Source organism: Thunnus maccoyii, chromosome 22 (genome assembly GCF_910596095.1).
Source record: "Thunnus maccoyii chromosome 22, fThuMac1.1, whole genome shotgun sequence".
In the NCBI taxonomy this organism is placed as follows: Eukaryota; Metazoa; Chordata; class Actinopteri; order Scombriformes; family Scombridae; genus Thunnus; species Thunnus maccoyii.
In genome coordinates, this window is record NC_056554.1 from 20,750,432 (window position 1) to 20,766,309 (window position 15,878).

The following is a 15,878-nucleotide window of genomic DNA, read 5'->3' on the forward strand; positions in this document are numbered from 1 at the left end:
CCGTACGTCTCCTTTCTGTTCTCTCTTCTCCTTAACCTTCTTCCTCTTCTTTCATCTCTCCTCCATCCCTCCTTTTTTGTTCTTCTTTCTCCTCCTCTATCCTCTTCTTCACCTCCTCTTTTTTTCCTTTCTCCCTCTCTTCTTGCTCATCTACACCTCTCATTTCACCTCTCATCATCTTTCCTCTCCTTCCTCGCTTCTTTTTTAAATTGACCCATCTCATCTTTTCTCCTTCATGTTCACTCATGTCTTTTTTCCTCCTTTCTTTTTTTTTTAAACTTTCTCCTCCCCTCTTTCTTCCTCACTCACTCACTCGCTCCCAGCGAGAAGCTTTTTGCGCAGCATTTGTTTTCTGTTATCTCTGATACCAAAAGAACGAGAGAGGGATAAAAAAAGAAAGAGATGTACTGAGCCTGATTCCAGAGTAAAGACAACGATCCGCCCTCAGATAACATGAAAATCTCACGGACCTCAGCCGCCAGCTTATCTACTGTGTGTGTGTGTGTGTGTGTGTGTGTGTGTGTGTGTGTGTGTGTGTGTGTGTTGTTGAATATTGTCTGCCTGCTGACTACATCTTTTTTTTTTTGCATGCATGAGTGTGTGTTCACGCAGCTTTTCAGGGTTACTTCCTCTAAACTGACAGCTACAGTATCTATCAGCGCAAACGCTTCCCTCTTTATCTAGCACGCCTTCACCTTGTATACACCACACACACACACACGCACACACCTGCACACAAACACCATCACAACCCCGAGATAGCATGTGTGTGTGTGTGTGTTTGCTATGCTAATACACACAAACACACACTTTCTCATGAATCTGTACCTAATTAACTGACAGATTTGTTCACATAACTTCACAGCCGGATGATATTTGTGCTTTATGTAACTGCCTTTGTATTTGTGTGTCTGTGTGTGTGTGTGTGTGTTTGTGTGTACCTGTTTACATGCACATGCAGCCTGTTTTCATGCAGCGTTTGTGTGTGTTTGTACTTGTTTATATGGGAGGATTAGCAGGTCAAACTTCGGCCATGTAAGGGTGAAGTCAGGGACAAAGGAGAGAGAGAGAGAGAGAGAGATGAATACAGAAGTGAAAGGGCCAGAGAAGGAGGAGGAGGAGGAGGAGGAGGAAAGGAAGGGAAGGAGAAGAAGAAAACAGAGATAAGAGATGGTGGGAGTGGGTCGAAGAAAGAAAGCAAGCAAGCAAGGAGGGAGGGAAGGAAGGAAGGGGAAGGAAAAGATCTGGAAGTCAGAAGCCAGGCTTTGTGGAAACACAAGTTGTAATAACTCCTGCCTGTGTGACTGTAGCAAATATTAAGGCCACTTTCTGATGAGGTGAATTCAGGTTATAAGCTTCTTTTACTCATTTACAACAATAGAGAAAACAGCATTTTTTTTTTGTACGCAAGTAATTAGAGCTTTCGTATTGTTTAGAGTCACTTGTCACATGCAGAAATTTCACAGCTGTTAGTTAAAATTAGACTGTAAACATTAGCTAGATCTAACATAAGATTTCCTGGCACTGCACATTAAAGCCTTTCGCTCTTCTGTCTGGTATCATGAAGCAAAACTTGTTGATTTTCTGCAAGTGCTTTATTTGTTTTAACTGTCAGTGTGTTTTTTATATGTCTGGTGTTCAGCAGAATATCTTAAAAAGCAGTGAATTTGCACATTGTTGGGGGAGGAGGGGAAGGAAAACGTGTCTAGATGTTGCTCCAGATGTGGGAGTTCACCCATCTGTTGAACCTAAACTTAGCTGAACTGTTGCATTATACTTCCTTAATTCTGATGCTGGTTCAGATAAGCCTAGATCAACTTAATTCAGCAAAGTCCGGCTTAAAAATCTCGTTGACCTCCGGTGGTTTCTCTCCTCGCTTGCACTCGTGATGCACAGGTGTACCTTACCTGACCTCCTCACATCACCTCTGGGTGTGGTTTAAAAGGTGCGACAAGCTTTTGATCATCGAGGGCAGTGAAACACTGCTGTTCAGCGTGGCTGATAAGTTTACTCCCACGTAGCAAAAAAAAGCGGCACATCAGCAGAGCCACGGCAATGGTGCATAACAGGAGCTACAGTATATACAGTATCAGTCAAAAGTTTGGACACACCTTCCCAGTCACTCGAATGAGAAAGTGTGTCCAAACTTTTGACTGGTACTGTAGATAACATTGCATTGTTTATAATTGAAGCGTACATGTGCAGTCAGATAGATGACTGTGGAGAGAAAAAAAAAAAAATTGTAGACAAGAAACTGCAGAGAAACTTGGGCTGAGCACATAAAAATGATCTATTAGCAAGGCCAGAATCACCAAAATCACTATTATGTTTTATGAATTATGAGGTGCATTCATTCATTAAAAGGTTATGAATACATGTTCATTTGTTGGGCATGAAATATGACTTTCTCCTTCATTTCTACCTTCTGCTCTTCTGTGTTAAACACATGCATGCAGCAGATTTTAATGGTAAATAATAATAAATGTTTACTGTAAGAATTATCTTAACTAACAAGCATGCATTTCACAGAATTAAAGAGGACATGCAGGTAGTGAATTGTTGTTTATTTGGTATATATATCCAGAGTATCAATACTCAAAGCAAGGCTTCTGTCATATCAGTACTTTAGGTGTTAGATCTGCCCTAACTGAAATGACCTTTAGATGAGGATAATGAATATCTGAGTCAAATGGTTGCGAGCCACGAGCTCATGAAGTCCGTATCAACGCAAACATCAAAAAGATTTCATACGGAGGTTTGTCTATGTGGGGCAGATTTTCAAGATCAGGTGAGCCCTGCAGTGCCACGAATCCTGCGTCACAATTGGTTGAGCAAACAGATCTCGTTCTGCTTCCTGCTGAACAACCAAATGTCCTGCAGGTCAGAGAGGAAGGCAGGAAGGCAGGCAGGCAGCGAGCCGTCGGTCGGCTCAGGCTGTGCACAGAGATAAAACGGCAAAAATTAGACACCGCGTGCTTTTGACCGAGCGAGTAGTGCGACCCAGCAATTATTCTAGATCGCGGTAGTGAAATTGCTATGACAAGACAAAATTGGAGGGCTACGTTTGTGCAAAACCACAAAACTTTCTTTCTTTCTTTCTCCTCTTTCACCTTCCTGGATCCCATTATTCCTTTAATCCTCTCAAAACTTTTAAAAGTGTGTCATCCATGATGTCGTCTGTCCTCCTCTCTCTGCTTCCTGCACCTCCATCGCCCAACAAGTCGTCCATCCCATTCCCCTCACTTTTATCTATCCATCTTCATCTGCCCTTCCTTTACCCCCTCTCTCTCTCTCTCTCTCTCTCTCTCTGTATCTGCGCTGTTATCCATTTCTCTCCATCTGTGTCTCTTTCCATCTTTACTCTCTCTCATTTTCTCTCTCTCTCTCCTTCTTCCCCCCACATGTGGTTTTGCTCTCCATCCCTCTGTACTCCCTCCCTCTCCCTCTCCTCGTCTTCTCTCATCCCTCGCTCACATATGGTTTCTCTCTCTGAATCTGTGTGTGTTTGGTGTTACCCAGAGTTCACTGGGGCTCCCTGCCTCATATGTGTGTGTGTGTGTGTGTGTGTGTGTGTGAATATTGCAGACAGAGATAGAGAGACGGAGTGTGTGTACGTCTGCAGGCTTAAGGGTTTGCCTGCCTGGGCCTGTTTCTTGAGTTCAGCCGGGCAGCGGCAGGTTATGCAACAGTTTCAAAAAGTGGGACATTCGGAGGAAGACTTTACCCCCTTTTCCTTCACTCTCCGTCGCTTCAACCTTTTTCTCTCCGTCTCTCTCTCTTTTTGTTTCTTCTGTAATTATGCTGCTTTTCTTTTTCTGTGTTTATTTACCTGAATGTGAATTCCTCAGACTCAGTCAGAAATTGAGCAATTTTGGAGATTTTTTTTTTTTTTGTTTATGTGTCAAAAACATAAACATCAGGATTTGGTTGCACCAGCTGCTCTAAAATCCGTCAGTGAGTTTTGGCTGAAAGTCTTTTCTCAGCTCTTAGTAACTCGGTAACAATTCACTAATTTGCTGTAAACCTCCTGTGTATACCATGTTTAATGTGTCATTGTCACAGGAAGTCGCTGTGGCATCATAAGCTGTGTATCAGAGTTAGTAATACCCATGTAAAGGGAGGCAGGGGATGTCCAGATCTAACAGACGCAATGTGACCAAACAAATCACGAAACATTAGTGACAAAGTGCTGAGTCATCTTACATATGTTCTGTATTTTTGAGAAATGTAGTTACTAATTAAAGGGGGATTTTTTGTCAAGTGTCACGTTGGATATGTCGAACATATTCCACCACTTCTTTTATAGTTTTCAGTCTAAACTGGTGGCATGCTAGCAAGCTAACGTTAGCTTTGTCAGTTAGCTACTTAACAGTTATAACTGGTTTTCAAACAACTGGTGCAACCGGCTCCAGAAATATTCACATCCTAATTAAACATTAGACATTAGCTGACCAGCATTTTAGCGATATTATGCAGCCTGCAGCTTAATAATCATTAATGTAATGTTAGCATAATAAGATAAGTGTACCCTTGTTTGTTTTGAGCTATTTAAGCATAGTGTTGAAATGATTTATTACTTGATAAAGTCAAGTTTTGAAGTTTTACTTGCAAGTTAAAGACGCCATAAAAATCAACGCTTACACTTCCTGGAAAACAGTGGCTCTTTAATAGTGACATCATCCTGTACTGGTAGAGATGAAGCTTCTTTTAGTTTTCAGTCTAAAATGGTAACATGCTAGCAAGCTAACGTTAGCGTTGTCAGTTAGCTACTTAACAGTCACGGTATGACTGGTTTTCAAACAACTGGTGCAACCGTCTCCATAAATATTCACATCAGTTTGTCCTAATTAAACATTAGACATTAGCTTACTAGCATTTTAGCGATATTATGCGGCCTGTAGCTTAATAATCGTTAATGTTATGTAAACGTAATAAGATAAGTGTACCCTTGTTTGTTTTGAGCTATTTAAGCGTAGTGCTGAAATGATTTATTATTAGTTGATAAAGTCAAGTTTTGAAGTTTTACTTGCAAGTTAAAGACGCCATAAAAATCGACGCTGACACTTCCTGGAAAACAGTGGCTCTTTAATGGTGACATCATCCTGTACTGGTAGAGGTGAACATAAAATCTAGCCGACGACGCCATCTTGAATTTACTCCCTTTTGCCCTTTCAATCAGTCCGAACAGCCTCTCTCTTCTTAACTGATACTCAACAGGAAAACACTTCAAAATGATGCCTGACCGGAGGCCCTGACGTGCTATTTATCAGGAATTACATGATATTAAGAAGCTTTTTTAAGGTCCATGTGGCTTCAATTGTTCGGCCCTGAACGGCATCGGAAAGATTAGACCCTACCTGTCTGAGCACGCAGCACAACTCCTGCTCCAGGCTCTCGTAATATCACCCATTGATTACTGCAACTCCTTACTGGCAGGTCTCTCCCCGCATGTACACTCAAACCACTGCAGATCATCCAGAACACGACGGCACGTCTGGTCTTTAACCGGCCCAGAACAGCAACTGTCACCCCGCTGTTTTATTCCCTCCACTGGCTCCCATTTGCCGCCTGCATCGAATTCAAAACCCTGACACTAGTTTACGAAACGGTGACTAAAACAGGTCCCGCCTATGTGAACGCTCCCTCACGCTCACTACGCTCTGCTAGTAAAAGGCGCCTGCTACCACCTCCACAACAGGGCCTTTAAGTCGATGGCCAGACTCTCTTCTTCTGTAGTTTCCTGGAGGTGGAACGAGTCACCAAACTCCAACAGAGTCAATCTTTAAGAAAAGACTGAAGACCCGGTTCTTTAGTCGCTCCGTCGCTTTGGATAAACGTCTGCTAAATGAAATTGTAAAATTGTAAGCAGAAGAGGCCATAGCAAGGTGTCTTTAAAGTTTTTTTTCAAAGAGCATCAGGATTAGAGAGAACATGGTTTACAGGGAAATGAAAAACTCCAGCAACACTTGTAGTATGAAGAACAACTTTATTAGTTGACCGACGCGTTTCGGCTTGCGGCCTTCATCAGGGTCATCCTACAGGGAAAGGAAAAAAAGCCCAAGAAGTGCACATTACCTCTACTTTAATAATAATAAACTGTATTCATAGTATCAAAGATATATGAAGAATAAAAAAAAAGAAAACATAAACATAACATAAACACATCAGGGAAGATATAAGTTTTAATGTGATAATTTATCAAGTAAAGGGGAAAAACAAACATTTGTTGGTTACAGCCTCATAAATTTGTTTGCTTTTTTATGTTTTATATCATAATAAAACAGTTTTTTTTAATTTTGGCTGCTGCTCAGATTAAAACCTCTTAAGACAAACATTTGGTTCTGGAAACATGATCATATCATAGCTTTATAAATTTTTACAAAACTGCCAGATTCAGTCACAGCATTTGAGATTTCTTACCATATTTCTTTAGCTTTGATGCTCCCACAACTTCTGAATTTCCTGCTAAATGGTTACTGAATCTGACTCAACATGTTGTCGTGTTAGCGTGTGGCGTTGGAGCCAAACGATCTGCTGGGTGTTGTCGGTGTTTATGTTCTCAATGCTCAACGGATCATTTCATCTCCCCAAAAAGTAAGTAAACAGCTTTTTCATTCACGTCTCTCTCTCTCTCTGTGTGTCTTTTTATCTAGTTGCTGGAACTGTTCACGCAATGGGATTGGTCGACCTACCTGGCTGACTACGGCAAACCCACCTGCAAATACCTGAGAGTCAACCCACACACTGCACTGGCCCTGCTGGAGAAGTGAGTTACCCTTCATTCATCCACTAATGTGTCGATTTTTCACTCTTTCTTCTGTCCTTTTCATCTATTGTACTGTTACTATGTTCCTGGTTTCTCCACTTTTTGTATCTATTAAAGTTAAATTTGGGAATTGAGTATCTTTGGGCAGTTGGTCCCACAAAACAAGAAGTACAAAGACATCACCCTGGGACATTGTGATGGACATTATATTGATTGATAGATTGGAAAAATAGGTTTTTGGTAAATGTGCTTATTGGCTTTCTTTCTATGAGTTAGATGTGTAAATTGATACCACTCTCATGTCTGTAGAGTCAGAAGGTGGTTAGCCTAGCTTAGCATAAAGACTGGAAACATTGGGGGGGGGGGGGGGGGGGGGGGGGGGGGGGGGCGGGCAAGCTGTCCAAAGTTTTAAAAAAATACCCCAACCTAATGGAGGTTGGAGGACTAACATGAACTAGATGAACAATATAAGGAGTCAGTTTGTTCAGATTTTCTCTCTTTTTGAAGCAAAAGTTTGACTTTAAGGAGCCCTGCAGCCAAAATAACAAAACCAACAAGCCCTGAATAGAAACAAAACCACAAATACAAGATGGATAACCCCAAAATAAAAGAATACAATACTAAAGGTAACTTCCAATCAACACACAAAAACAGGAGAAAACAACAGCTCCCTAAAAAACAATAAATTAAGATGATGAATTGATTAACTGGAATCTAACAGCAATAAAAAATAATCACCTGGAAACAACATACAACAGAGCTACGGACTGAATCCTGACAAAATAGATCTAGTCTCACATCTAGTCTCACATCTCAGGCAGCAAGAAGTGACCAAAGTGGGCCAGTTCTTCAGCATTTATATGACCCCCAGATGGGCAGCGATTGGCTGCAGGTCCCCCAGATGCAGCAGCCAATAGCACGAATGAGGGAGGAGGAGGGTCTAGGGAGGCCCACAGAGCCTGAGGAGCAACACAGCACATTATCAATACACTTAGAAGTCACATATTTACCTATGAGGTTGCCAGGTTTGGTACCATCAGGCCTTTACAGAGATCAAAACCTGTGTCCACCAATGTTATCTGGCAACCCGTGCTACAGCCAGAGAAGCTGGGCAGATGGATAAAATATGGAAAAAAAGCTCCAAAACATACATTTTAATTAAACAAACTAGATACACTTAGAGCTGCAACGATTAGTCAATTAGTCGCAAATGATTTTGGTAATCAATTAAGTGTTTAGAGTCATTTTTTAAGAAAAAAATGTCCAAATTCTCTGATTCCAGCTTCTCAAATGTGAATATTTTCTGGTTTCTATGACAGGAAACTGAATATCTTTGAGTTATTGACTGTTGGTCGGGACCAAACAAGACATTTTCTGACATTTTTATAGACCAAACAACTAATTGATTAACCGACAATGAAAATAATTGTTAGCCAATTGGTGATCGGATCGTATATTGAGTGTGTGTCGCCAGCTTTAGAGGAGTGTAAACAAAACCAGGCTACTCGTTTCCTGTTGCCTTCCAGTCGTTATGCTAAGCTAGGCTAACCAGCTCACACAAACATGAGATTGATGTCAGTTTTTTCTCATTTTACCATTTTGAAATAAGCAAATAAGCATATTTCAAGTCAACAGATCATTATTATTATTATTATCATTATTATTAGTGATAGTGGGAATCATTTGCTGCCCTACATCAAAGCACGACTGGAGGAAGCCAATCACTCTTTACCTCCATCTCAACTGCTCTTCTGTATCTCCTGTCTGTCCTTTTCTGTCGTGTTTTGACAGGTTATTTAAGCCGTGAGTATCGTCTCTGCTCTCTGCGTGTGTGTGTGTGTGTGTGTGTGTGTGTGTGTGCATGTATAAAGATTACTCAGACGACTACTAAAAGTTGTGTATGCGCAAGAAAGATAAATAATATTCATACGGTTATCCAAACGCACGCACACATTCTCATCAGTGAGTGAAAAATTAGACTCGTGTTGTGGTGATACTGATGTTTATCGCTGTGGCTGTTGACAATAGGATGTTATCACTACAACAACACCCACATCATGTATCAGTGTACCATCAGTTTATCAGTGTATGAGAGTGATAACCACACATGCACACAACCTGCATGAAAACACACTACCTGCATTCACAGTAAAGGTTATGATCTGAGTTTGTGAGTTTCTTCCTATGAAAGTTCTCACACAGATCTTAAATACACACAATTTCAAGACTCTAGACACGCACACACACTCAAGAGTCGTATGATCCCGTCTATTGTTCAGTACAGTACGGTTGACCTTCCTTAATCGGGGTCAGCGTTTTCTCTCCGGAGCTACCAGAGACTCGGTGGTCTCTCTCTCTCTGTCTCTCTGTCTGTCCCCAGGAGGAAGCACCCCTGCTGGTGCTTGTCTGGTCTGCTGGAACCCCCTGAACTTCCTGGAGGTCCATAACAATCCAGCGTTCTGCGACAAAACACACACACACACACTGTCTCATGTGACACACACACACCAAGCTTTAAACGTCTCTTTCTTCTTTAACAGGTGACCGTAGCAGAGCTGTGTGTGTGTCTGTACTGAGCATGCTCAGACTAAACTGTGTTTTCCTGAATGCATCAGATGAACTTACAGCATTTTAAACACTGAGAATGTAAAATACTAAATTCTTCTTCATCCTTGTTTATTCTCTAATTTTTTTTTTTCTTCCTCTCATTCCTTTCGCTTCCGCCCTTATTTATCCTTTCGCTCCCTCCGTATCTCCATCTGTCCTTCCTTATCTCCAGGATGAGGGAGACGAGCAGGAAGAACAACGTCTTCGCCCAGTTCAGGAAGACGGACAGAGACAGACAGAAACTCATCGACACCATCATCAAACAGCTACGCAACCTCATCGCACAGCACCACACCTAGAGCGCCGCGTCAGATCGGCCCGGTCGGCCGGCGGCGGCGGCGACGGGCCTGAAAGCCGACCGTCCGATTGGCTCGTTTAAAAACCATCCTCATCGGTCTGTTCAGCACCTCCGACCCGACCACTGGCTGATCTATGCACCTTAACGTCACTGGACTTCCTTCCGACAACCACACCCGTTGGTCACCGTTAACAACCAATCGAAGGCTGGAACGAGCTCACAATGTGCAATCTGATTGGTTGATTGATTTCTGGAATAAGCGACATAATCTTAAAAGGCTGGAGCGTCTTTGAGTGCTGGAGCTAAAACAAGTATCACTTCCTCCTCCTCCTGCTAACCCACTAAAACACTGCTGCTGGTTATCTGGTCTCGACTGAAATGATCTTTACTGGTTAGTCTGGTTGTGAGACTGAATGATCTTTACTGGTTAGTCTGGTTGTGAGACTGAGAGGATGTTATAAACTCTCCTACGTCTTTTGATAGCTTCAGTTTGGATATGAACCAAGCGATCTTACTGGTTTCCTTCAAAAAAATAACGTCCATCGAACAAACCGTGAAGATGAGATGTAACCAAATGTGATGCCGACTCTTCCTGCCAGCTGACATTAAAGAATAAATCTGGTGATATTCTGTATATTTGTTATCGTCGACAAATCCCATGAAAAGACCAATATATGTTATTCCTCTTATCAATAGAGCTCCATTGTTGCTGCTGCAGGAAATACTCAACTGGAGCACCAAATGTGTATTAATCCACAGCTGAAAATAGTCCCCAACGACACACAGTTTGCTAAAAAACTACAGCTGTCTTAGACAAATGACTGAGCCTTTTTAAAAATGAAACTATATATATATATTTCTGACAGTTTTTTTAAAAAGATCTTCAGGAGGAATCAGCAGGTTTGAGTCTTTTTTTTAATGGGATTTGTCCTTTAATAATGAGAAAAAATATAGAATATCACCAGTTTTATCCTTAATTAAACTTGATTTTGAAGGCAACTGAGATTTCTGACTTGTGACAAACAAGCAAATAATAGCATCGTTAGTTATATTATAAGATTTAATCATGTAGTACCAGACGATAAAAGTACGTAAGTGTCATTACGGAGCAAGAATAGTGAGGATATAAGTAATGAAAACCACATTATGAATAATACGTCTACGCAGTTTTTCTTGTTTTATGTTTCTAAGAAATCTTCCGGCGTCCGTGAGGAGTTTGTTGCTCAACGTGTTGCTTCAGTCGCTGGACGCTATCAGGCCTCGTCATAAGATGCGTTTGTAGGTCTGCACGGTGGGAAAACAGGCTCATATTTTTATAGTCCGTAGCTGGTGAGTAACAATAGATTATAATGGGAATTATGGGAATTGTGTGCGTGAACCTAATGTGAGTTATTTTTCCAGAGAACTTGCGTTTTTATTCTTCCAGCTTTCTCTGTTTCTCAACCTTTTTTTTTAATGTCTTCCACATTGCTCTCCCTCTCACTGAGGCACAATAACAGAACGAATTGAATGTACATCAGATAGAGAGAGAGAGCGAGAGCGAGGTCGTCTTCCGTGGCGGGAGGGATGTCATTTTAGGTTGTAGATGTTGTAAATCGAGTCCGCGGATATCAGCGGGGCGAACAAACATAACGATGCAACATGGCAACCCGTTTCCCCTCCTCTCACTTCAACCTGCGAACACTTGAACGGGCGACTCTGATGCTCAGATCTGGCAACCTTATTCTTTCTTCCCCCCTAACAGCACAGTGAGTGTTTTTATAAAAAGGGAGGGATGGGGTCCAAAACATGGCAACCCAACCCTCCTCTCAGTAAAACTTGATTTTCTTGTATAAAGAACTGGGTCTTAAAGAAGGGGGATGTGATGCCCCCCCCTTGATCTGGCAGCCGCTATAAAAAGTGTATGACTAGAAAGAGACAGAAAAACCATCGTACTAATGCCGAACACACAACACGTATATGTCTTCCATATGCCAAGCTGTCGTTTGGGTCTGAATGTGTGTCATTTGTTTAGATAAAGCACAGCACATAATTTCATTCACACTAGTTGTTGTTTTTTTTTTTAAACTAATATGGGTCTTTTTCGCTCTTTTTGTTGCTTTTTTTTTTTCTTGAACTTGGGTGCAATAATAGCATTGGAAACTGCAGCAATTTATGTGTGTTAGTGTGTGTGTGTGTGTGTGTTAATCATGGCGCTTGATAAAGGGATTCAAACCTGCGATGTGTGTGTGTGTGTGTGTTAGTGTGTGTGTGTGTGTGTCAGAAGGGAACTTAAGTCTTCTGCTTCCTCTCTGTTCCACAAAGGAGGAAATTTGATCAGTTTGTTTGGTTTTTATTGAGCGACATCATGTGTATTTTATTTGTGTTCACGTGTGCATGCGGACACTGTGAATTCAAGTATGTGCATTTATACAGATGTGTGTGTGTGTGTGTGTGTTTTTTTCATCCATCCTTAGCTGTGTATTTTTTTTTTTAGGTGTTAGTAAGGGAACGGGGGCCGTCGTTATTGAATGTGCCTTTGCTGTTTTTTTTTTGTTTGTTTGTTTCCTGCCAATAAAGCAGCAACGCTGTCGGTTGTTTGGACTCTGGACGCAGTTTACTGAACACTGCACTGCATTTACAGTAAAAATCTCAACTCGAAAAGTCGATTTAAGAGCTTTTTCTTGAGATTTCTACCACATCTCATGGTCTACTGGAGGTCTTTTTGTTACATTTTCTGTTCTATGACAGTTGTTGTTATACACTAAAAATGTGCTGTTTGCTTTTATCTAAGGCAGCAACTAACGATTATTTTCATTATGGGACGATCTAGCGGTTATTTTCTCAATGGATTTATTAATCGATTTGTCTAGAAAATGTACGAAAATAGTGAAAAATGTCTTTGGATGTCTTGTTTTGTCTGATCAACAGTCTAAAATCCAGTTTATTATCATGTATTACACAAAAAAAGCTTGAAATCGTCACATTTGAGAAGCAAAATTGTGGCATTTTTCCTTTTAAAAAATGATTATATTGATTGCTGATGAAATTGCTGAAGCTCTGCTTACTCAATATAATACTCAAGTATATTAGCCTGTTGTATAAATTGGATTGTTTTGTAACCATGACATCCATGTTTGATAATTGTGAAGTAATTAAGGACGTTTTCTCTCAACTCTTAGATCTGACTGTTGAGTTTTTTCAGTCCTTGTTAGTTGATCTTCATCTCTACAAACTTTAGCTGCAGGATTTTTGGACATTTTAGTGTCGTTGTTACTGCGTTTACTGCTAATAAGCCGCTCCACCTGTTCAACGCCTTGCTTAAGAGCAGCGTGGGAGTATTAAACGAAAGTGTTACTGGCTGACAAAACCCCTCCGGTCACCTGCGTTACTCTGACCTTTTTTTACTCGCGTCCACGAGTCCTCACACCGCAGATGTTGTCTCTGTTTTTTTTTTTTTGTTTTGTATTTTGTAAGCAGAAATCTTTATTGAGACAGAAGCACTGTACAAGCTGTTGTATTAAACCACTAATGAATGAACAAAAAAAAGTAAAATACTAATAAAGTTGCAACAAATGCCAACAGACAAATACGGAATAAATGGAAAACTGTTGAGAATATTTTTGTCCAGACTGTTATTTGATAATCATTGATCATTTTCATGTTTGTTCTAATGCATCTTTCAGTGCATATTATGTAATTTATGCAGTAGAAGATAGCATTAGCAGTAGCTAATCATATAATATGTTGCATATAAATAGGAAGACTCACAAGTCGCTCAAGTAGAAACTGAGCTTTCGTTGGTAAAAACTGATTTGAAACAAAAAAACCTGCAATCCAAATTCTTTCAGGCGGCCCTTTATATTGGCAGCGGTGACCTGCAGTTCACTACAGAGGAGAATGGGAGGAAAGCATCATTTCTGGTAAGGTGTGTCCTCGATAAAATGTAAAAGGGCGTAGGCTTGTCAGCGGCTGGACTCGCCGCCGGCCGTTCAAGCAACTACTATTGTGCTTTTAGAAATCCCCAGACGACCCGTAGGGAAAGATCTCCGATTGTCTGGTATCACGAGACCAATAAATATGCGTTAACATCAGTTATTAAATAACCCCGCTGGCTGCTTAAGTAATTAAAGCTCTCAAATAAACATAACAGAGTATAAATATATGTTTTCCTCTGAAATTTAGCATAACAAGAAGTAAAGAACCATAAAATTGTACTTGAGTGGATGCACTTAGTTACCTGAAACAAGTGTTGCTTATTTCACCTCCTGCAGTCACAACCTACAGAGAGACGACAGGAAGTGTTTTATATTCTTACAACAGCTGATAAAACAAGAAAAAAAATATGTTAAAATGTATCCCAAGCTCTCTTTTTTTTTTTTTCTTCCCTCCTCTCTCTCTCTCTGTCTCTCTCATCACGGTGAACTTTGACCTTTCAGACAGCGGGGATGTCTCCTGTGAGGGATGTGATTAACGAGAACTTTTGAGTGTGTGTTGGCGCTGCAGGTGGGAGGTGTGTGTGTGTGTGTGTGTGTGTGTGCGTGCGTGTACGCTTGTTCATTGGAGGGTAGCGACGCGAATCCAAAGCAACACAAACTCTCTGCGTGCTCCAGGTTTCCTCGGCTGACTCTGGTTTTGTGTGTGTGTGTGTGTGTGTGTGTGTGTGTGTGTTCCAGCAGCCTATAGAGAAGCGGTGGAGCGCTCAAAGCTTAGAGATGCCTCACAAATACCTCCTTCTCCCTTTCCGCTTTCTGTTTTTTTTTTTTTTTGTTTTTTTTTTATGCCTTTACTGAACTTTTTGAACTCTCTCTTCTATTGTACTTTTCCACTTTCGAACATTTTCCTGAAACATCCATTAAAAAAACCTCCTCTCCCCCCCGCCCCCCCCCTCGTCTTTTCTTTCTGTTCTGTGTCATCTTAACCCTTCCTGACCCAAAGTCAGCCTGAGTCAGTAATGAGTCAGTGAGCGGTCACTTTATCACCCCTTGAGAAATAGCTGACCGCAGATTTTAGTTCCTTTTAATGCTCGACTTAGTGAAGGTCACTGTCTGGTTCTCAAGTTTTTGAAATTTTTTGAAAACAAATCTCTACAGTACAGATGTTATTACTGTACACAGATGGCTGTGAGCTGTCTGCTGCATCATTCACGCTGAGTTTCGCTTAATCCAGGTGTTTCTTTATGAGACTTTTGAGTCAGCAGCTGAGCTTGTATGTGAGCATGAACTGTAATCTACATTCATCTGTCATGTCTACAGACTGGAATGTGAACAATATACACTCTTAAGATCATGATGAAATAGGCAGTCATTCTCAACCTCATTCAAATCACAGTAATATTTATGGATTATTACATCAGGTCAACAGTGGTGGAATAAGTGTTAAGATGCTTTACTTAAAGGGGACATATCATATATCATATATCATATAATACATGTATCTATAATTATATTCTTGGGCTCTGCTGGAATATCTTTGCATGATTTACAGCTCAAAAAACTCCTTATTTATCTTATACTGGCTCTTTATGCAGCCTCTCAGTTCAGCCTCTGTCTGAAACAGGCCGTTTTAGCTCCTGTCTCTTTAAGGCCCGCCCCCTCCAGATGAGCCCACTCTGTTCTGATTGGCCAGCAATGAACTACTGTAGTAGGATATCGCATCTTTTTCTCGTTCTTTACTCGAAATGGAAACTTCTCAAATACATCCGCACATGTTTGAGCCAAAATCCGATCCGAAACAAGCAAGTGGACAACGTGAACAACCTGTGGAGCAGCCTTAGCAACGACCTTAGCGACAAAGACTACCGACAGACGGCCATTTATGGGCACGCACGAACAATCTGACATCATCACCAGGAGGAAGTAGAGGTAACTTTTGAATGTCAGGGAGCATTTTTACATACATTCACCTCAAGTTTTGGAACTTTGACGTTTTTAGCATACACGACAATGTATGTTTGGATGTACAGATAAAGTAAAATAGAGACTAAAGATAGAACAATAACTAATTCTGAATATATACTGTAAAAGTCATGAACTATAATAAACTGTACATTAAGTTGCAAGGTTGTCCATGGATCTCTAACAATGCATCATATTTTATAAGCTTTTTTGGAACATTTTTATCTGCAAAGTAACTATAATAAATGTAGCGGAGCAATATTTTGCACTGAAATGTAGTGAAGGAGACGTATAAAGTGACATAAAATGGAAATACTGAAGTAAAACTGAC

General features: G+C 40.8%; 1 protein-coding gene across 3 annotated transcripts in view; it reads left to right on the forward strand.

Moving 5' to 3' along the window:
• Nucleotides 1–11,696, forward strand: part of exoc6b (exocyst complex component 6B) — a 113,663-nt gene extending 101,967 nt beyond the window's left edge. Inside the window, exons 20-21 of one of the 3 annotated variants that reach the window (XR_006093410.1) lie at nt 6,654–6,766; nt 9,546–9,634. Coding sequence is in view for 1 of the 3 variants with exons in the window: in XM_042400683.1 (XP_042256617.1) it covers nt 6,654–6,766; nt 9,546–9,672 (240 nt within the window). In the remaining 2 variants the exon portion in view is untranslated. Of the gene's footprint in view, nt 1–6,653; nt 6,767–9,545 lie in introns of those variants that run through there. The other 2 variants (XM_042400683.1, XR_006093409.1) reach the window with 2 other exon arrangements.
• The last annotated feature ends 4,182 nt before the right edge of the window (nt 11,697–15,878 follow it).